The following is a 20768-nucleotide window of genomic DNA, read 5'->3' on the forward strand; positions in this document are numbered from 1 at the left end:
ATATATTAATAACAAAATATTTTAATAAGTAAATGTGAATGGTATGGGATGAAATTATGTGTTCAAATATTTTTAATAAAATAATTTAATGAAATATATATATAAAATTTAATAAATATTTGTTTTTTTGTTTTTGGTTATAAAATAACGAAATTGAGAATCTTTATTGTATCAAGGGGGAAGTTCAGAATTTTTAAAGAGAAGTAAATTTGAAAGGACATAAATAAACTGTAGTGAAAATTGTAAATAATGAAAGTAGAGGGGAAGAATTGAAATTTACTTAAAATATAGGGCCTACGGTTTTTAATCCGTGTCAGGTATCACGCTTGCGGAGCGGAAAGTGGGTGGTTTGGGGGACATATTGGCAAATGATGAAAAGACAGGGGCACGTGCGTAAAAGCTTGAGCTTAAAGTCGCATCGTAGCCAGAGGGTCGGTAGAGAGTTTTTTTGGTGCTCTCTCCCTCGCGTAATTTCTGTGTCTTTTCCTCGCTGTGTTTTCTCTTCCATCTCTGGTAAGGTCAAGTTTCCAGTTGAATTCTGGATTCCATTTCGCGATCTTCGATAACGGTACCGATCGCTATCGCGATCGCGATTTTGGTTGTTGTAAGAACTCAAAGAAGAACAATTTGAGGAAGAAGATTCAGAGTTCAATCATTTATGGAGGCTGATTCGTGGAATGCTCACTTTCAGCTTTCATCTTCGCGACGCTACCGATCTCGGTCCGGTACGTTGCCGACGTTTTGTTTCGGAAATTATATGTTTAGTTCTGAATTTTTCATGGAAATGGCCGCTATTTTTTTTTGGTGATCTTTCTTGATTGTTTGGTGCAGGTGTGTACCAAGGAGATCATGAAGAAATTGAAGATGAAAATTCGAGGGCTGAGTTTTTGTGCCCTTTTTGCGCCGAGGATTTTGATATTGTAGGTCTTTATTGTCACGTCGACGAGGAGCACCAGGTGGAAGTCAAGAACGCGGTACGCCGAATTGATTATTTTGATTTCTAACCTAGATATGGCCGATCTATAGCATCCTTTATAAAAAAATTTAGAAATGTTATGTTTTGGTTCAGATTATTATGTACTTATTGTCTAGCTGATAAATGTAGAATTGTATTATTCTGTTCAGCTTCCTATGATGAAAACTGTGCATATTTGTATAAATATGCATCTTCCTGTCTTGATCTGTTTCGATTCCGATTATTGTCTCTTTAGCAGCGTTATTTCTTTATTTATTCTCGGTAAGGTCATTTTCTGAAGGTGCCAAACTGCGTTTCTAGATTCTGCTGCTTAATCTAGGATGGTATAGAACTAGAGATCATCATGAATAGGGAAAATATGAGAACAGAACTTTATTTTGTCTGACCAATGAATCCCTAGACTTTGTTCACTTTTCAGCATGTTTATATCAACTCCTACTTTGTTACTCCACTATGTGTTGAGAAGAGGAAATTAAGTGACAAATGTAAATGATTATTGTCTTTACCATTCCTTATTTTGTTCTTCCTTAAAGAAATCACTAGTACATTATGCAACCAATTTTTCTAATTGTATCTGATACTAGCGACTTCAAATTTTGTCAAATGGAGCTTCCCCTCGTTCTGTATGTCTCTGGATTGCTTGATTCTTTTATCTGTATGGACATTGTGAAGATGCCTTTAAATCTGGGTGTAAGTTTTATCTCACGATAGAGTATTATTGTAATTTCAGGTATGTCCATTATGCACAAAGAAGGTCGGAATGGATATTGTTGGCCACATCATCTCACAACATGGGAGCCTTTTCAAGATATCCTTAATTTTCGTTTTTGTTAATTTATATTCTGATTCTGGATATTGTTTCCATCATAACCAACTCAAATTTCACAGGATTTCTTACCTTTTTTTCTTTTCACCTAGAATTTGAAGATTTGGGAACTTTTAAGTTTGAGCAAAATTTAATGTATGATGTGAAAAGCCATTAGTGTTTTTAGAGGATGGTGTAGCTGTTAGTACTAGTGGTTATGTCAATTCCTCACATTGATGGCCAATCCTGTCTGTCAATCCCCTTTATTTTCTGTTTACTGATTTGTAGTTTCTACACTTCCTTGACTAAAAAATACGTGCAGCGACAGAGGAGATTGCGAAAATTTGGATCTAGTTTGACATTTTCGAAGCTGAGAAAGGAGCTTAGGGAAGGAAACTTGAGATCCCTTCTTGGTGGTTCTTTACACTCTGCCCCCACCAGTACTGAACCTGATCCATTGTTGTTTTCGTTTACTTCTAATCTGCCTACCGTCAGTCAGCCATCTAAAGTGCAGTCTCAACTGTGGGCTGAAGTAACTTCATCACAGGAAAGTTCCAAGGCTGACTGTTCAGGGAGGAGGTAAGAGACGACACCACCCCACCCCCCCCAAGCACAGTTTATACTTTGTTGCCTGCATGTTATAATGGTTAGATGGAATTGGAAAATACAACCCTTTTTGTGCATGTTATTCCATTTTGTGATGACCCATTCATTTGTTGTATCTATATCTTATATGATATAATACAAGAAGAGAAAATCCATTTATATCCCAAACTCTGGGATTGTATCACTTAAAACTCAAACTAACCTCTTATAAGTTAATCAATTCAGAGAGTCTGAATTGATTCATGTATGAAGGTTTAGGGTTAAAATTGATACAATCATTAGTTTGAGGTTTTAATTGATACATCCCCACAACTTAGGGTTATAAATTGATTTCTTTTGCTATAATATATTGTACTCTATGACTTCTTTTTGTTCCCGTATAAAGTCTGAATCCCGAACTTATTCTGGCAGCAACGTCTCAAGGCTGAGGGCTTCAAATAAGGATCAAAAGGAGAAGGCTCAGAAATGTGAATTTGTACAAGGGCTGTTGATGTCTACTGTGCTTGATGAGTTATGATTTGGTATAGGTTCAAGTATGGAACCGAGAGCGTAGGTTATCAGAATGGATCGATCTGATATGAATATTGCAACGGGTGGCAATAGATATTAGGTAATCTAAACTTCGCAATGTTCTATTATCCAAAAGTATATATGTGCATAAATGGAAAGATGGAAGGTTCTTGTTTTATCAACATTTAGTAACATGATATGATACTTCAACTCTTGATCGTAGATGATCTCCAATTCATCCTATAATTATGGTCCTCATCCGCTAGAGCTTAAGAGCTTTGAAAACTGTTTTAAATGTTGCTTAGGCTTAATTAATGTGTTTGTAGACTTTGGTGCTTCTTAGGTTTATTCTAAGATCTGGATCGATCGAGCTGAAGCATGCCTGCCTGTTCTGCTTTTTTTCTTTTTTTATTGTTTTCAATTTTCAATAATTGAATTAATTAGCCTTTACTATACTATTAAGGCTAATTCTAGTAATAGAATTCAAAAGGATTAATTAAGTTTGAAAAAACTAAAGATTTTTGGTTCATATATTTAATTTATGTAATTTGGGATAAACGCCATGATGTCCGATGTCCGATGTGGAGGAGAACAAACCACCATTTATATTTATAAGGGTGTGGAAACCTTCCTCTAGCAGACGCGTTTTAAAGTCTTTAAGGGAAACTCGAAAGGGAAAGCTCAAAGAGGATAATATATGCTAGCGGTGGATCTGGGTCGTTACAAATGGTATCAGAGCCAAACACCGGACGATGTGTCAGCCTTCTCACTGTTCCCCGAAGTGGGGTAGACACGAGGTAATGTGTCAGTAAAGACGTTGGGCCCCGAACAGGGGTGGATCTGGTGGCGGTCCCCCATCGATTAAAGGGAGTGCTAGTGAGGACGCATTGGTCCCGAAGGGGGGTTGATTGTGATGAGGAGAACAAACCACCATTTATAAGAGTGTGAAAACCTTCCGTTTTAAATTTTTGAGGGTAAGTCCGAAAGGAAAAGCCCAAAGAGGACAATATTGGCTAACGGTGGAGCGTTACATCAAATATATATGTTTTATGTGTAGATTTGTTTGTGTCGGGCAACTTAGACTCCTTTTGAAACCCAACTGGGAACTAAATACTCTAAATTTTATAGCTGAAATATATATATTTCTTTTTTAAAAAAAAAATAAATAAATGGAGTACACGTTAATGTAACATCCTTTTTGAAACTGTATACACTCTGTGACAGCTCGGTAACTTTAGCACAATAATTTATTAATGTATTGAATTATTGTTGGTTTTTATTATTTCTTACCTTTTTATTCGGGATGATTTTAGGATTATTTTAAAATTTATTTATATGTCATATAAATAATTTAAGCATTTAATTATGTTAATTGATTGGTTCAATCATATATATATATATATATATATATATATTTTAATTTTGTTTGTGATAATTGAGATAAATATTATAATATCAATTATGAAAACTTAGAATATGGAGTTATTATAATATAAAAAAAATGAAATTGACCATTAAAAAAAGATGATTGGTCAGTTTAGCGTCAAAATATTTGAGTGGTTGACTTGACCGTAATTCATGAAAAATTGTGATAAATGCATTATCAAATTAATAGAAGGAATTGACGATATGATAAGATTAATTAATGTTTTTATAATATTATGAAAAATATAAGATATAGTCGAGGTTTTGATTAAAGCAAATAAACTTAATGATTTCATTTATTTTTATAATTTTTTTAGAAATATTCGTTACTGTTTTCACCAAAATTTCCGTAAAACGAAATATTGACATTTATTTATTTATTTTTTAATAAATTAAATTTTTTTATTTGCCTAGAAAAAGCAATTTGAAACGCTAATTTTTTAATTCTATATTTATGATCTAAGATATTTTAGTTGAAAATTAAATCGTAAATTCAAGGTGACGTCGTCTCAAAATTATCATTTATAATTAAAATAAAATCGTTTAAAGAGCTTTAATTTTTCTTTTTACTTTCTGTTTAGTGTTTTTAGATTTTCTTCCATTGGCACAAAAACCTGAGTACCAAATTTGAACTCTCGACCTAAAGGGTCGAATAATGTATTCTTCTTCTATGAAAATCAACTATAGATTTATCTTCACGTTTTTATTTAAGCACGTTAGATAGGAACAAATTTGATAAATACTGATAACTCTCAGATGAAGTATTAGAACGGAAAAATCCGAAGTGCTTTTCTTGCATATTCTTGAAAAACCAGCGTTTATATATACATATAGGAAGATCTGTTTGGGAAGTAAGCCGCCCCTTTGACATCTCTTCGTATGCAAACAATTCTCGATGCAAAAACACAGAGACAAAATGCTGATATTTGAATAGGAGCACGATCCCAAATGCGACATAAAGTATGACAGACAGAAAGTGCTACAAAATGCGACATAATTTAAAAACATTATTTACGAAATTAAATGCAAATTTATTTATTGAAACCGAACCATTCATTTTTAAGCTTTGAAAATAGAAGAACCCCACATCCACAAACAACAATCCAAACACTTATTAGAAGAAGAAAGCAAAGCACACATAATTATGTCATTATAACGAAGCTTCTGCAATTTAGTTGAATTCGTTGGGGTTGGCCAAGAGGTAGGCCTCGGCGGCCTTGAGAAGGGCCAATCCCTTCTGCTCGCCGGACTTCAGCTTCTCCTCGTCGATTTGGTGGTCTCCCTTGGTGTGGTAAACGCTTGTGCTCTTCAAAATGGACCCTCCAGAAGGACCTTCAACCACCTTTATTTCCTTTGAAATTTTGTCAATGGCGTCCGATAAAAGCTCGCCTTCTAACACCGTGTACTTGTACGTTCGCGATGCTTCATCTATTACATCCAACCTGTGCTTTATGGTTTTCACTTCATCACCTGATTAATACATCAAGAATGTTTGTTTAATCCTCTATTTATAATCAAATAAATTACAAGAATGCGGAGAGAACAATATATAGAAAAAATTATGAACATTACCGACACTGAAGGAGATGGTCTTGATAGTTCCGGGCCCACCATCTCCTTCGAGAACGGATTGAGGCTGATTTGGCACAATCTTGGGATATAATTGGTCGGCACCAAGGATAAATGCCTTGAAGAACTTCTCTGGAGGAATGACCGACGCCACTTCGTTTTCGTAGGTGAAGACTCCCATTGCTATATGACAGCCCGGTAACTTTAGCAAAATAGAAAAAAATAGAGAATTATTGACTAATAAATAGCAAAGGCTTTGGATTTGAGCTTGGTGATGATGAAGGGTCACAGAAATGGTGTATTTATAGCTCAGAAATGAAAGCTTGCAAATTCCTCCTAAGATTTTAATATTTATTTTAATCGTTCAAAGTTTGATTAATTATTTATTAAGCAATGATGCCGGAAGCATAGCTCCATTTGATTCCCATTATTTGTCATTTATACATTTTTTAAAAAAAATAAAATTATTATTTTAAATAACCTATAATTGACTAAAATTTAATATTATTAAGACAACGAAACGCGGTGACATATTTATTAAACGAAGTTGATTAATTTAAAATAATGAATGAAATTTAGGGTTTCATTATTTATTTATTAAACTGTTTCATTATTTGAATTTAAGGAAATTATGATTCATAAAAAAAAAACATTATAAATTTTTTAGTTTAAATATATATATATATATATATATATATATATTGTAAATGGTTATTGTCTTGAGCTCATTGGAAATGTGTGTGTATATAATTTAATATAAAATACAACGAGTTTGATAAATATTCCACTAGAAGTTATTTAAAATAAATAAATAAATAAATAACCCTTTTGTCGTATTGGGAAATTTTGTGTTGTTGACTTCAATTTCGTGATAAATAAATGAAGGCAATTCATAATTTAAAAAAAAAAATCTTTTGAGATTTATTTTAACAATTTCCAAGATTTGAATATGTTCATCTTATGATAGGAATAAATAAACAATAACCATCAAGTAAAATACTTAAAATTAAAATAAAAGGGAGGACTGAACAGTTGAATTCTTTACAATTTTAATTTTTAAAGTATTTTCATTAATAAAAAATTTAGTTTTTAAATTTTAAAAAATTTATCACAAAATTAAAAATTAAAATTATTGATTAATTCTTTTTTTAAAATTATAAATTTTTTTTCCTAAGTATTCTCCCCCTAGTGTATATATAATTAATTAAAGCATGACTTTCATTCATTTAGTTATTTATGTAATTATTGATTGTTTATTGGTTTGAATACAAAAAAATGTCCATCTCAAGCGACCAATATTTTATTGATTTCCAGAAGCATCAGGCGGACTACCACCATTTTTTTAATAAAATAAACCAGCTGTGTATTAAATAAAATTAAGCTATGACAATTTCTCACAATATTATTTAATAACCATAATGATCCCACAAACAAAGCCTTGAAAAAACTATTATTTTGAATATAATTATTAATATTTTAAAACCGATTATTTTTACTTAACCTGTTGAATTATATTTAGATTTGCTAATTAATTGTTATTTAAATTGTCTAAACTATATTTTATTTAAAGGTTAGAGATGGATGAGAAGGTAATTAAACAGGTCAAAATTTGACTCGTAATGTCAAAATTCATCATCAATCGTTACAAAATAACAGCTAAGTATATAATTGAAGCCTATTTGATTTACCAAAATCGATCATTAGAACATGAAAAAAAGGAAGCTAATTCTCATTATCACTGCTTAATTCAGATTCATATTCTTCTTCCCCATAAAGAACATCGTCGACTTCTTCGTCGTCTTCGTCGTTGCTGCTCTCCCCTCCATCTATCTCGGGACCATGTCGTACCGTCTGGTCGGTTTTGTTGGCCGACGCCCTTTCAATCTATCAAATATGCAAAGGAAAGAAGCCCATCAAGCTTTCTCCAAGAACTCTTTTGAAATAAAATTTTGAATGAAGGATGTGAAAGTAACTCACTTGTGCCAACACCAGTTGCAAACGACCTGATAATTGAAGAAGAGGTTGAACTGCAGTCTCTTTGGATTTAGTAATCTTCAAAACCCAAAGAAAAAAGGATAAATCAACCTTGTTTTAATTAAAATTTTGTTATCCTTAGATAATGGAAAAGCAAAATGGATTACCTTAAACAAAGAATCAAGAATCTGGGTTGACTGCTCTTGAGACAAGATATGTTGATTGTGATTCAACAATAAACTATAAATCCACGGTAGGACGTTCTTCCCGCTACGCAACCTGAGGCAGACGCAACGAGGTCACTCCGTTAACCGAAGAACAGAATTCTTCAAAAAGTTAAAAAGAATTCTAACCAAGTTTACCTGGATTGCCAGATGCTAACCAAGTTACCAAGCAACTTGCATGCATCGCCCGGTGCTAACGATAAAACCGCTTCTCTTAACTAATCAAGTACAGAAGAAAGTAAAGGAATGGACATTTTGGGTAATGTAATAACGATGGGTGAAATCGAGGGTCGTCGTGAACCTTTTTCTGTGACATATTAGCTTCAAGATCGATGCCTTTGAATATTGCAGACTTAAGGATGGAGTCAGATGTATGATCGTCTGTACTGTCAAGTATGCCCAACGATCGGAGTTTGTCCTCCAGGCAAACTGCTGCAGAGTCCTCCACTCCGACAACATCTGGGGCAAGGAGAATTGACAACCAGACTGAATGAAATTGCTTTCAAAAACTAAACAGCAGTATGCATGTCACTATCAGATGTTCATGAAATTAGACCATGTTTGATTTGAATTAAAATGAAAATCCAAACTCAACCGCCGATTGATGCTTTGTTCGAAAAATCCCAAAATCTAGATTTGATTGTCGTGTCGTAAGAAAAAAAAGGATCACAGAAAACATAAGTAAGATCCTTTGCTAAAGAAAATGTGAGGGCATTGTGAGATCTCACATCGGTTGGAGAGGAGACGAAACATTTTTTATAAGGGTGTGAAAACCCCTCTCCCTAGCAGATGCGTTTTAAAAACCTTGAAGGGAAGCCCAAAGAAGACAATATCTGATAGAGGTGGGCTTGGACTGTTACAAATGGTATCAGAGCCAGACATCGGGTGGTGTTACAGTGATGACGTTGAGCCCCGAAGCGGGGTGCCCACCAGGCAGTATGCTAGCAAGGACGTTGGGCCTCGATGGACGGTAGATTGTGAGACCCCACATCGATGGGAGAGAAAAATGAATCATTATTTATAAGGGTGTGGAAACCTCTCCCTAGTAGACGCGTTTTAAAAATGTTGAGGAGAAGCCTGAAAGAGAAAGCCTAAAGAGGACAATATCTCCTAACGGTGGGTTCAAGCTATTACAAAATCTTATAGGAAGTTGGGTGAGAGAAAATTAGAACAATAGTTAGGATGATTATCATAAGATCTAATTTCTTTCAAAAGTATTTTTTTCTTGTAGCTGCCTTATTGAGCTCTAACTCAACATTTTTATGGGTAAGAAGCCGAGCCTTCATCGAAAAAAAATGAAGAAAAGAAGCTCGACGTTGAGGCGCCTTTTCATAAGCCCTTTGGTGTTCGTTTCTTCGGTAAATTTCATCTATCAATTGTTTATATATAGACTCCGTCGAATAAAATAGCTAAAACTGTCAATTGTACCTTTTACTTGGCTCCCACTGTCGACCAATTCGGTCATAACATCATCGCGGTCAACATGTAAATCGTGATATAAGGTACGTTTCTCTTGAGAATCGAAAACCTTCGGAATTGGACGCAAGGCATCTTCAGCATTAGCTCGATCTAATGCAACGACTGCACCGATATAAGAGAAGTGATTAACCAGACAAAAAGAATTAGAAGTATAGAAAAGAATCCATCTTCAAACTAGTAGGATCTCACCTCCTCCCTGTACATCTAAAACCTTCTTAGATTTTCCGACCGAATGACTCGGCAGAAGAATTCCATCATTGGAGCTGTTTAAAGTTATGTCAGTACCGGAGTGCACCATGACGTTTTGAAATGAAGGTTTCACCAGCAATCCATGAGCAAGGAAAACCTGGCCCGACCCAGATTTCGGAATTCCTTGAAATTGTGCAGCATAAATAGAAGGTGTTACCCGTTTTTTACTCTTGGAGGAAATATCATTGTTAGATATCAATACTTTAGTAGGCTTGACACTTCGTAACTCTTCGAGATTCTGTCCATACCATAAATAACAAACACCAATTTCTGATATAGCCAAAACGTACAGCGCAGCTTCATCAACTCCACCACCACCCGAGCGCCTGCTGTCCACGAAAATGGCAGGGTGCTCCATTGCGAGAACACAACTAGCTGATTGCTTTTTCTCTCCGCCTAAACTCCAAACAACGATATACCTTTCACCAACCCCGGATGAAAGAATGTATTTTCCATCTTCGGTAAAAACCATACATCGAACAGCTCCCTATGCGTCGGAACGAGAAACTATTATTCTACTAGAACTTGGAAGTCAACACAAAAAATGAAAACCGATCAGGACAAGTGAAGAATATAATACTCACAGGATGCCCGGAAAACTTCTGTATCTTTTTGTGATCAGAACAATTGAAAATCTTCATTTGCGAGGCTGCAGTTGCTATTTTCTTTCCATCTGTTGCAAGCCGAAAACCAACCCAGACACGTTCTAAGTCAAATATTATCGAAGACTAAAATACCAGCCCAACAAACGGAAATGCCCCCAACCCGAAAAACTATACAAAAAAGGTGCCCAGTCTAAAAGGACACAACCAAGAGAATAATTTCAAGGCTTCTAAAAGGTAAATGTGCATGTGACTACCTGGAGAAACAGAAATACAGGATATTGCCTTTGTCGAAGCCTTGAACTTCCTCAACAGGCTTCCCGTCACAGAATCAATTTCGCATAGCATTCCATCAGCACCAGCAGTATAAATGCACGAACCGTGTGTAGGAAACGAAATTGTAGCAACACCACTGGCACAAGAGAAAACTGAATGTAATGTAACTCTAACGGTTTTTCGCTTTCCTTTTTTTGAAGGTAGAGAGGACTTGGATGTCGGGATCGTTCATCCATCTAAATTCTTAAGAGAGAAAAATGCAACTTCCTAAAGATTACCGTCGTTTAAGAGAAATGACGAGACTAAACGAGCAATACCGTAAAAGAGATTTTGATCTTACCCAGGATGACAATCACTTATTTTCCACTTCAATTCCCCAGCTGCTACATCAAGAGCCATAACATCACCACTACCAGTTCCTAACAACAACAACGAACATTGGCGCTTTCTTTTTCTCTGCATCGAAACAAAAAACATACATTCAACACTGACATACTAAAATGATCTTCGAGTACTCGTGACTAAGAGATTGAATCTTCGAGTACTCATAACAGAAATTAGTTTATCCAATCCATAATGTAAAACCTTTTTCTCCAATGACAACCATTTCATGCATTTATAATCAACAGATAGATGCCCTTTTCCTGATTTCGTTAGTATGCTCGTTGAATCGGTTGTAAAGAAATCTGCAAACTCCGTCTGTATCTGACCTTTCAACGTGTCCCAGATCTTAACATAAAGAGGAAGAAAAATAATCATATTATGGAAGAAAATTGATAGGTTTAATCTTATTAACAACCGGCTTAGCTAAAAGTTCTCAAAACAAACAAGCAATTCTGATTCAATATACAACATTTAACAGCCCCATGTCATGTTCTCAGCATCCGCATTGGCATACAGTGGAGAAACAAATACCTTGATACGACCATCTCCCGAGCTGATGGCAAACAAATGCAAATCAGGACTAAAAGATGTTAACAGATCTCTGATATTCGACGACGCCATGAATCTGAAATGTAAACATTATAATAATTAATAATAATAACTCGTTAGAAAAATAGAATAATCATTAATCATATGCACTGAGAGTTAAGATGCTCGATTTTCTTTGAGAGGTATAACAACATAACGATTAGCTTATTAGCAAATAATATGCTTCCTGAATAAAGTAAACTGAAACGGCTATGAGTGCGAGCAGTAATTAACCAGAATCGACGGTTCAATGCAGAAGAAAAACAGAACCTTCTGGTCGAGTAGATTTAAGGATACTTTTGAAGTTTGTGAGAGGATCAGTGGCTAAAGGAAGCACAGAAACAGAGCTTCAACGATCAAAAGCAGGCTTAGCGGCTGAGAAAGCGCTGGCCCTAGAGTCTTAGCTCCTCGCCGTTTGGCGCTATACAGTTCCTTTTTGATAGACAACGATCAACTGACAGAAATATGCAAACCGGTGGGATGGAGGCGGCGGCGGTGGCGACACTGGACTGCTGGAAGGGAGGAGGATACGGCGGGAAGAAGAAGAAGTGGAGCGCGTGAGAATGAGGGGAAGACGGAAGAGGTTTAGGGTTTTTGTTTCCTTTTTTATTTATTTATTTATTTATTTATTATTTTACATAGTAGGCTGTCGAGTATGGTAGTGATCAACAAACATGTTTCTGTGTAATTGAATTTTGTTTTAATTTAAATTGTGAAATTAATAAAATGTAATCATGTAGTTCCAAATTATCATATAATTTCATTTTATAAGAGCAAAAATCCTTAATGTTAAATTTTGGATTTAAATTTTACAACAAAACTAATTTACAATACACTTTCAATTATACTCTGACCCTTCAAAAAAAAAAAATTAAGATATAGTTTGGTCATCTTTAAAATAATTAATTAATTAAAATATACATTATTGTCTCCCGCTTTTTCGATCTCGTAAGTCGTTTAACTAAAAAGCTAATGTTTTATTAATGTTTTTACTTTATGTGAGATCCCACGTCAGTTGGGGAAGAGACAACCTTGGTATGGAAACCTCTTCTTAAGAGACATGTTTTAAAAATCTCGAGGGAAATTCCGGAAGGGAAAACTTAAAGTGACAACATGTTAGCGATGGGCTTTAGCTGTTACAGATGGTAATAGAGCCAGACACCAAGCTATGTATTAGTGAAGAGGATGAGTCTCAAAGGGGAGTGGACATGATGCAGTGTGTCAACAAGGACGTTGGGACTCGAATGGAGGTGGATTGTGGTATCACATCGATTGGAGAAGAGAATGAGTGCTAGTGACGATGTTGGGTGTGAAAACCTCTTTCTAGGATACATGTTTTAAAATCGTTAAGGAAAGGCCTAAAAGAAAAAACCGAGAAAACAATGTCTGCTAGCGTGGATGGTTACCCTTTGCCTATTTTATTTTCTCTTTTTTCATTTGGCATATTTTCAAGTTGAAGGTGTTTTTTTTTTCTTTTTTTTTCAATAATTTAGCATAAAAATTAAAATAAAAACAAATAAAAGAAAGAACCCTAAACCCTTTATATTACTCTCGCGCTCACGTGCTGTACCTTCTACTTCTTCTTCACGCCGACTCCTCTGTTTCAGCTGCGCAGTTTCTCCCCGCCTCTCTCTCCCGTTCTGTGCTGCCACCACCGTCGCGGACACGCCGCTGCAGCCCCTAGCAAGTTTGCGCCGACTTCTCACTCTCTCGTTGTTACTGGTATTCTTCCAATCTCCGTCTATGCCTTTATTCTCACTTGAAAAACACAAACTAATGAAAGAATGGAGAGTATTGATTTTCCCTTTTTCATAACAATAGACGAATAACAAAACAGATGAAAACATGAAGCCTTGCGGCAAATTGAGACTCTTCGAACTGCCTTTTGATCTGTTGCATATTTCATTCGAAGTTTTTAATAATATTATCCAATTCTCTCTTAATGCGTAGCTTGTAGGAGTTATTTTGGTCGACCGAACGGCCTCAACTTATTTATATTTGTGAAGTAGCTTCAGCCCCTACAATGGTGGCGAAGAGCCAGGAAAACCGTCAACCCAAAAACAGGAGGCAAATTTCAGGCAACAAGAGTTCCTCGCATGGTTCCGCTTCGAAGAAACCGAAGTTCGTAAATGACAAGCCCTCGAAGTCCCATGGCCTGGGAACTGTTGGTAAACCCTTCAAATCGAAGGTTGAAAAATCAGAAGCTAAAAAGGAGCCAATTACGAAGCGAGAACATCGCCTCCAAGCTAAGGTCTGTCAGTTTGGTTCAATCATCTGTTTATTTCCTTAGATTTCTCTTGCATTCTAATGGTTCCGTCTCTCGAGGAGATTTCTTGAATATTGTTTTGTTATCTCATCAGGAACTTGCAGAGGCTAGGAAGAAGAAAAGGAAACGACATTATGATTTGGAACATGTAAGTTTCTCAACTTTGAATAGTTATTTTCTGCCCCATTGGCTCATCGAGTGTTGAGTTGGCCCTGAGGATAATATGAGAGGGTCCTGATTAGAGTATGGCATTTCACTGCTGAAATCCGGTTAAGCTACATGTGGAATAGTTATTAACTAAGTTGAAGCCAACATTTAGTGTCAAAGAAAACAAAAATTAAACTGACTGAACCCGGGTAGGGGGGGGAATTGAAGCGAGGGACTGAAGGAAGGTTGAGAGGAGTGGGCAGCCTAAACCGACATCGGCTACTGACACGCTTATTTTTCAGTGATTGTTTTAACATTAAGTTACACTACTTTATTGTGAGATCCTACATCGGTTGGGGAGGAGAACGAAACATTTTTTTTATAAGAGTGTGGAAACCTCTCCCTTGCACACGCGTTTTAAAAACCTTGAGGGGAAGCCCGAAAGGGAAAGCTTAAATAGGACAATATCTGATAGCGGTGGGTTTGGATTGTTACACTTGTGTTCAATACGACCATTTTTATTTCATTGGAAAAATAGTGACTCAACTGCAGACTTTCAGAAGCTAATGATAGTTAGATTAAAGTTCTTTATATCCTTCCCACCCCTAACTATTCATGGCGTGCAGGAGCTCGCACATCTATGGGAGAAAATGAGGGTTCGAAATATCACCAAAGAAGATAGATCCAAGTATGAGTATCAGAACTGAATTTAATTTTCCCTGCCATCTCCCATATCATTGACCTTACTTCTCTTATAATGACAATTTTCAGATGGGTAAGTAAAGCATTAGAAAACATGAAGGGGAAGATCCCTGAAATTGCAGGTTCCCATGTGTCGTCTCGTGTGCTTCAGGTGAATTTTCCATGCAAAAGCTCTTTGATCTTCACAGATGTATATTTTCCTGTTTACTTTTAATTCTCTTTGATCTTCTGCTATAGACTTGTGTTAAACACTGCACAGATGCCGAGAGAGAGGCAGTGTTTGAGGAACTTAAGCCTCATTTTCTCACTCTTGCTTGCAACACTTACGCAGTTCATCTAGTGAAGAAAATGTTAGATAATGGTATGTTCTTATCTTACCACTTAAGCCTTCCTTGTTGATTTCTTCCAAACAAGGCGCTGATTTTTGCATGTCATGTTTGTAGCCTCGAAAAAGCAGCTGGCTGGGTTTATCTCCTCTCTACATGGCCATGTAGCTTCTCTTCTTCGTCACATGGTTGGATCTTTAGGTATTTTAAGGTTCCTGGGTGCTGGCTCATCCAAGATCTTCAACTTTTAAGAATTACTGCATGATTTATCATGTAAATATATTTACTTTTACATTTGTCAAATCTTGTATCTTACTCGTTCTTTTTGGTTTGTATGTTCAACCAAGTCTCATTAAGTACTTCCGTATTGCTTCTGTCGTTTTTCTACTCTTTATGAACTAGCAAACACATTTGTTTAGTTTAGTTAGTGGTGATACATATTGTGAGATCTCCCATCGGTTGGAGAGAAGAACGAAACATTCGTTATAAGGGTGTGGAAACCTCTACCTAGCAGAGCGTTTTAAAAACCTTGAAGGGAAGCCCATAAGGCAAAGCCCAAAGAGGACAATATTTGCTAGCGGTGGGCTTGGGCCATTACAAATGGTATTAAGACTAGACATTGGACGATGTACCAACGAGGAGGTTGAGCCCCGAAGAGGAGTGGACATGAGGTGATATGCCTGCGAGGACGCTGGGCCCCGAAAGGGGGTGGATTGTTAGATCCCACATCGGTTTGGAAGGAGCATTCTTTATAAGGGTGTGGAAACCTCTCCCTAGCATACGTGTTTTACAACTTTGAGGGGAAGCCCAAAGAGGACAATATCTGCTAGCAGTGGGCTTGGACCGTTACACATGTAATTAGGTTTTGATCTCTGTAGTCTTTATTGTTTTTGTTTGTGAAAAGATTTATATATGAATGATGCAACTCAACAACTCAAGCATGAATTTGAACATTACCAATGTCATTATTAATGTTTTACTTGCATTTTGGCAGTTGTTGAACATGCATACCATTTAGCGAATGCAGCTCAGAAACAAACACTTCTATTGGAACTTTATTCGGTGGAACTCCAGCTATTTAAGGATCTCGTCTCGATGAAAGAAAGCAGGTTAAGAAATTGGCAAGTCTGATTATTTTGTATCTTTCTTCGGCAGACCCTCTCATCAGAATTATGTTATTTGCAGGCTAGTGGATGTAATTTCAAAATTGGACATTAAAAAAGCTTCGGTCTCGCGACACATGACATCAGTAATTCAACCTATTTTGGAAAAGGGGATAGTTGACCACTCTATTATACATAGGGTTCTGATGGAATACTTTACCATTGCTGATAAGGTGTTGTGAAATTTTTCATTTTTTTTACTACTAATATGATATTCATTGAGTTATAATTTCTTTCTAAAGGACTCTTTTTCTTCTTAATCAATTTGTTGGAAGACATCTGCCGCAGATGTAATCCAACATTTGTCCAGTTCACTTCTTGTTCGAATGATTCACACTAAAGATGGATCAAGGATCGGTGTACTTTGCATAAAACATGGGAGTGCAAAGGTTTGTTTATCAATCCGTTTTTGTATCTTAAAATCAAAAGAAACAAATAAAATAATTTGTTGTCTTTGGTTAATTATCTCAGGAAAGAAAGAAAATCGTCAAGGGAATGAAAGGCCATGTGAAGAAGATAGCACACGAACAATATGCGGTTATGGTAAGCATTACCTTTTAAACTGTGCCTACTAAATCCTTCTATATCTGAAATTAGGAAACATTATCTGTTCTCTGGACTTGCTGAAATCACTTAGTATTTTGTTATTGCTGAAGTAGTGTATATATATGTGTGTGTTATTTTTATTTTATTTATTTTATCTGACTGTGAATCCACCAATATCATATTATGGGGTACCTCTTGCGTCTTTCAGGTTCTTGTGTCCATTATCTCGGTTGTCGATGATACAAAGCTGATTAGGAAGGTTAGTTCTTAACCATCTATTGCAGACTGTTGTTCAACATGTTTATTGTGTTCTCCGATACATATTGAAAGTTGGATTTTCACGTGTTTCAGATTATTATTAACGAGCTCGAGAAAGATTTGAAGGAGCTTATTTTGGATAAGGTCTCTATTATTCTTTACATATCGAAGTTACGATTACTCCATAATATAGTCCTTTTCTCCCTGCTAACTTTATATTTCTTTGAATCTTCATTTGTTCAATTACAATTTTAGAATGGAAGACGTGTAGTACTGCAACTACTGCGTCCCAATTGTTCGCGCTACTTCAGTCCCGATGATCTTGCTTCTTTAAATTTATCAATACCTTCTCTTTGCAACAAGGTATTTTGACTTTTATCAATGATTTCATTTTGTATAACTAATTCTTACTTTTGAAGCAAACTGCCAACATTATATTTTATAACTAGACTATGCCTTCTTCGCAGTCCGAGTCAGGAGTCGATAGAGCAGAAGAGAAGGCTGATAGTGACATGGGCGAAACGGAAGGTGAGGAGGTTGATGGAGGTGAGGTTTCTGCCGAGGGCTCTGAAGCTGTAGAGGGTGGTAAAAAAGATCCTCTTATCCGAAGACATGAGTTGTTGGTGGATAGCGGGCTTGCCGAGGTTCGTTATTTGAACAATGTGCGATATTGCCATATTTCTCTTTATATATGAAGCATGATTATGACTTGGAGAGCTTTACATCTTTCAGAAGCTTGTTGATGTATGCGTCAACAATGCTGGGGAAATACTAAGGTCAAATTTCGGCCGAGAAGTAATGTACGAGGTATATATTATACTAAACTCGAACTCGATAACTCATCTAGTTTTCTTCTTCCATCAGTCTAATTAGTTGCATCAATTTTTGCATTCAGGTTACGACGGGGGGTGCCGATGACGTTCTTCAATCGAAATTGGGAGAAAAGCTGAGTGGTTTGTATGAAGCTATAGCTTCACTTGCAGCAGAGCCTAAATCTGAAGACGCAGCCGCAGGCGATGAGCATGTCCTTGAAAATTTCCACTCTAGTAGGACAATAAGAAAGCTTATCTTGGACTGCCCTGCCTTTGCCCTCACTTTGTGGACCACAGCACTTGAAGGGAAATCCAAATTGTGGGCTCAAGGTCACAGGTTCGTCTTAGATTTTTCGATTCGTAACCCCGTGGATCAAATTGAAGTGTTCGTGCTTCTTAGATTCACAAGCGTATGATATTTCTAACCGTCCCGAACCACGAGATACACATTCTTATGAGGTTGTAATTTGTTCTTTTATTTTTTCGAATCACAGTTGTAAGATTGTCCAAGCTTTCCTGGAATCCACGGACTCAAAGGTACGTGAAATTTCAAGAGTAGAGTTACAGTCCTTGATTGACGAAGGGTTACTCAAAATCCCAGACACCAAGCAGTCTGCCGACAAAAGCTGAATACCCAATTTTGTGGATGAAAGGAAACTGCGCATCCTTGAGGTACTGTACTCTTAAACTACGGCATATCTGTTGACTTGCTTCTTTTTTCATTTTTTTCTTCTCTTTTCTGTCTGGTCGTCGGGTCTAAGTTTTGAGGTATAGAAATTTACCATGCAAGTAGACCCTGTTCTCTTAAAAACGATTATATATTTAAAGTTATTAGCCTGATTAAACGTTTTGCCTTATGGCTTCAAGTTCCATTCATTTTGTGCTCTTTGGTTAACTGGTGGTCAAATTCGATGCCCAGGATGTCGGTTCGAGATAAGGTTAAATTGATGTTAAAATTGTTTTTTCGATGATTGGATTGAACCAAATCGGACGAACGACCAAACAAGTCAACTACCAAACATGGTAAAATAAACCTAGTTTGTTCGAAGTAAACTGTTTTTGGTTACTCTATAAATACTGATCGTTCAAATGGATGGAATCGATTAGGTTGAACCCTTTCGATTGCTTCATCAATTAGTCCGTTGTAGTTGATCAAATTCTTGCCAAGTATAAAGGGTTGATCAAATTAAGTTTCGTAGTTTTGGGGTGGTTTACGTAATTTCTAAAAATTATTATTATTATTTTAACAAATTTTAAAAATTGGGGGAAAAAAATGAATTTAATTAAAATGGTATTTTAACATAAAGCTCGAGTCAATATTTGTGGGACAGGCCGCAGGCTAAAATGTTGACCGGATAAAATAGTTACGACCCCTGCAGGTGTGAAGGGCCATGGCCACAGGCTCCTAAATAACCAATGTTACAAATACGAATGACCGACCACCGACAAACCGATGTTTATAACAGTTTTTACATCAAACGACCACACCGACAAAAATGCACATAGAATTCCCGGCGTATCCGGTTGGCGGTCGTAAGATAAGAACCTTCGACCTTTTTTTTTATAAAAATAATAATAATAATAAATAAATAAATAAAATAAAAAACCAGAAGCATCTTAAAATAATTTTTAGAACTTATGAATGTGACCTTTAAACATACAAACTATAGTTTTCGAACCTGTCCCCTCCTTTCTTTTCGGTAGGTATCTATGGCTGACGTTTCATGATTATCCTTATAATTATTGATTGGAACATGTATATTTTTTAATATTTTTCTATCTGCCCCTTTGTTTAGGATTTTATGGTAGTATGCTATTATGTATTATTATTATTATTATTTAATGTAACCTCGGTGGGAAATAGATTTAACACGAAGGTTTGTGTTTATTTAGTCTTTAAACGCGTGAAATTATAAATTTAATGGCCTACCTTCTTTATTTTTTATTTTTAGATTTACATATCTAATGAACAACCGCAAAATTGGAAAATTGGAAATTTCGAGATTTTTTAGACTTTTTTTTATAAGGAGACCATAAGTACAAACTTCTTGTAATTGATCCAGTAGTTTATGAGGTGATAATTTTATTGGAGTATTGGGACTCGAGATGACTGCTCTCAGTGCAATTATGTCATCATGTTTGACATATGATGGCTTGAATCATGAGCTCGGTAAAGATTTACCTTTTTGTAGTAACAATGATATGGTTTGGATGTCAACGCTAACAAATTTTCACAAATTTTTTTAAATAATATATATTTTTTCTAATATAAAATTTAAAAAGAGATTCTTTTTGCTCCAAACTTTTAATTGAATGGAAGTAAACTAGACGTTAATGTAAATAATAACCGTTTGAATAATTTGTTAAATTAACTTTATTTATGAAATTTTAGAAAGATACCAGAAGAATCTATCTACCTCTCAGCCGAAATTAATAATTCTATTAAAATTTTAGAACCAATTTTGAAATAATTTGAATATAATGAATGCGCATAAATATACTTTTTTCAACAATAAATTGAACATTTATGGTGAAAATCGATTTTCCTCCCTAATTTAAAAATAATTTCCACCCTTGATTAATTAGTATAGTAGATAAACAACCGCCAGGATTTTCGAAGTGGTCCCACGCGTGTTGTTCGGGGTTCGCTGAATGTGGGCCCACGTCCACGACCTCCGATCCAATTATAGACAGCTATTGCGATTTGTCATTAATCATTATCTTCTTCTCCCCCACCTTCATCCATCTATTTTTCAAGTGCCCACTCCACTATACCATTAATCTATTTCCTTAATTTTTCATTTTTTTTTAATATTTATAAAACATTTAATGCCTTACAAAAAGTTAAAAACTTTATTTGTTTTATGCTTTATTTACTTAT

At 35.7% G+C, this 20768-nt stretch overlaps 4 protein-coding genes across 6 annotated transcripts; 2 read left to right on the top strand and 2 right to left on the bottom strand.

The window, feature by feature from the left end:
* The first annotated feature begins 423 nt into the window (after positions 1–423).
* On the top strand, positions 424–3140 carry LOC111436954 (protein DEHYDRATION-INDUCED 19 homolog 4-like). Its single transcript, XM_023074760.1, has 5 exons — positions 424–725; positions 832–974; positions 1707–1784; positions 2098–2360; positions 2799–3140. The coding sequence occupies exons 1-5, from the start codon at positions 659–661 to the stop codon at positions 2902–2904; spliced, it is 657 nt and encodes a 218-aa protein (XP_022930528.1). The 5' UTR covers positions 424–658; the 3' UTR covers positions 2905–3140.
* A 2209-nt stretch (positions 3141–5349) lies between these two features.
* Positions 5350–6186, bottom strand: LOC111436911 (major allergen Pru ar 1-like). The gene is made up of 2 exons (XM_023074702.1): positions 5895–6186; positions 5350–5792 (listed from the first exon to the last, which is right to left on the bottom strand). Exons 1-2 carry the CDS (start codon positions 6070–6072, stop codon positions 5494–5496), a joined length of 477 nt encoding a protein of 158 aa, XP_022930470.1. The 5' UTR covers positions 6073–6186; the 3' UTR covers positions 5350–5493.
* A 1295-nt stretch (positions 6187–7481) lies between these two features.
* On the bottom strand, positions 7482–12286 carry LOC111436946 (WD repeat-containing protein 43). The gene is made up of 13 exons (XM_023074747.1): positions 11938–12286; positions 11611–11704; positions 11281–11424; positions 11036–11151; positions 10677–10831; positions 10402–10490; positions 9758–10304; positions 9518–9670; positions 8391–8548; positions 8228–8307; positions 8033–8144; positions 7869–7943; positions 7482–7775 (listed from the first exon to the last, which is right to left on the bottom strand). Exons 2-13 carry the CDS (start codon positions 11698–11700, stop codon positions 7614–7616), a joined length of 1881 nt encoding a protein of 626 aa, XP_022930515.1. The 5' UTR covers positions 11701–11704; positions 11938–12286; the 3' UTR covers positions 7482–7613.
* Positions 12287–13225: 939 nt separating this feature from the next.
* Positions 13226–18753, top strand: LOC111436931 (pumilio homolog 24). 3 transcript variants are annotated; one of them, XM_023074723.1, is made up of 18 exons: positions 13226–13389; positions 13618–13918; positions 14028–14081; positions 14707–14768; positions 14852–14933; positions 15020–15143; positions 15226–15309; positions 16103–16217; positions 16294–16444; positions 16547–16660; positions 16743–16814; positions 17026–17076; positions 17169–17219; positions 17331–17438; positions 17543–17719; positions 17808–17882; positions 17971–18224; positions 18382–18753. In XM_023074723.1, exons 2-18 carry the CDS (start codon positions 13691–13693, stop codon positions 18515–18517), a joined length of 1938 nt encoding a protein of 645 aa, XP_022930491.1. In that variant the 5' UTR covers positions 13226–13389; positions 13618–13690; the 3' UTR covers positions 18518–18753. The 3 variants fall into 3 exon arrangements, with proteins under 3 accessions (XP_022930491.1, XP_022930492.1, XP_022930493.1); XM_023074724.1 differs by having other exon boundaries at positions 13674–13918; XM_023074725.1 differs by having other exon boundaries at positions 13677–13918.
* The last annotated feature ends 2015 nt before the right edge of the window (positions 18754–20768 follow it).

This window comes from Cucurbita moschata, unplaced genomic scaffold, assembly GCF_002738365.1.
Source record: "Cucurbita moschata cultivar Rifu unplaced genomic scaffold, Cmos_1.0 Cmo_Scf00060, whole genome shotgun sequence".
NCBI lineage: Eukaryota > Viridiplantae > Streptophyta > Magnoliopsida > Cucurbitales > Cucurbitaceae > Cucurbita > Cucurbita moschata.

Coding starts and splice junctions, on each gene's coding strand:
- LOC111436946 (XM_023074747.1), bottom strand. CDS start 11,700: ATGGCGTCGTCGAATATCAGAGATCTGTTAACATCTTTTAGTCCTGAT. Junction 10,832..11,035: donor ATAAGTGATTGTCATCCTGG/GTAAGATCAAAA, acceptor CTCTTGTGCCAG/TGGTGTTGCTACAATTTCGT. Junction 9,671..9,757: donor TTTAGATGTACAGGGAGGAG/GTGAGATCCTAC, acceptor ATATCGGTGCAG/TCGTTGCATTAGATCGAGCT.
- LOC111436954 (XM_023074760.1), top strand. CDS start 659: ATGGAGGCTGATTCGTGGAATGCTCACTTTCAGCTTTCATCTTCGCGA. Junction 726..831: donor ACGCTACCGATCTCGGTCCG/GTACGTTGCCGA, acceptor TGTTTGGTGCAG/GTGTGTACCAAGGAGATCAT. Junction 975..1,706: donor AGGTGGAAGTCAAGAACGCG/GTACGCCGAATT, acceptor TTGTAATTTCAG/GTATGTCCATTATGCACAAA.
- LOC111436931 (XM_023074723.1), top strand. CDS start 13,691: ATGGTGGCGAAGAGCCAGGAAAACCGTCAACCCAAAAACAGGAGGCAA. Junction 15,144..15,225: donor GAAGAAAATGTTAGATAATG/GTATGTTCTTAT, acceptor TCATGTTTGTAG/CCTCGAAAAAGCAGCTGGCT. Junction 16,815..17,025: donor ACGAACAATATGCGGTTATG/GTAAGCATTACC, acceptor TGCGTCTTTCAG/GTTCTTGTGTCCATTATCTC.
- LOC111436911 (XM_023074702.1), bottom strand. CDS start 6,072: ATGGGAGTCTTCACCTACGAAAACGAAGTGGCGTCGGTCATTCCTCCA. Junction 5,793..5,894: donor GACCATCTCCTTCAGTGTCG/GTAATGTTCATA, acceptor TGTATTAATCAG/GTGATGAAGTGAAAACCATA.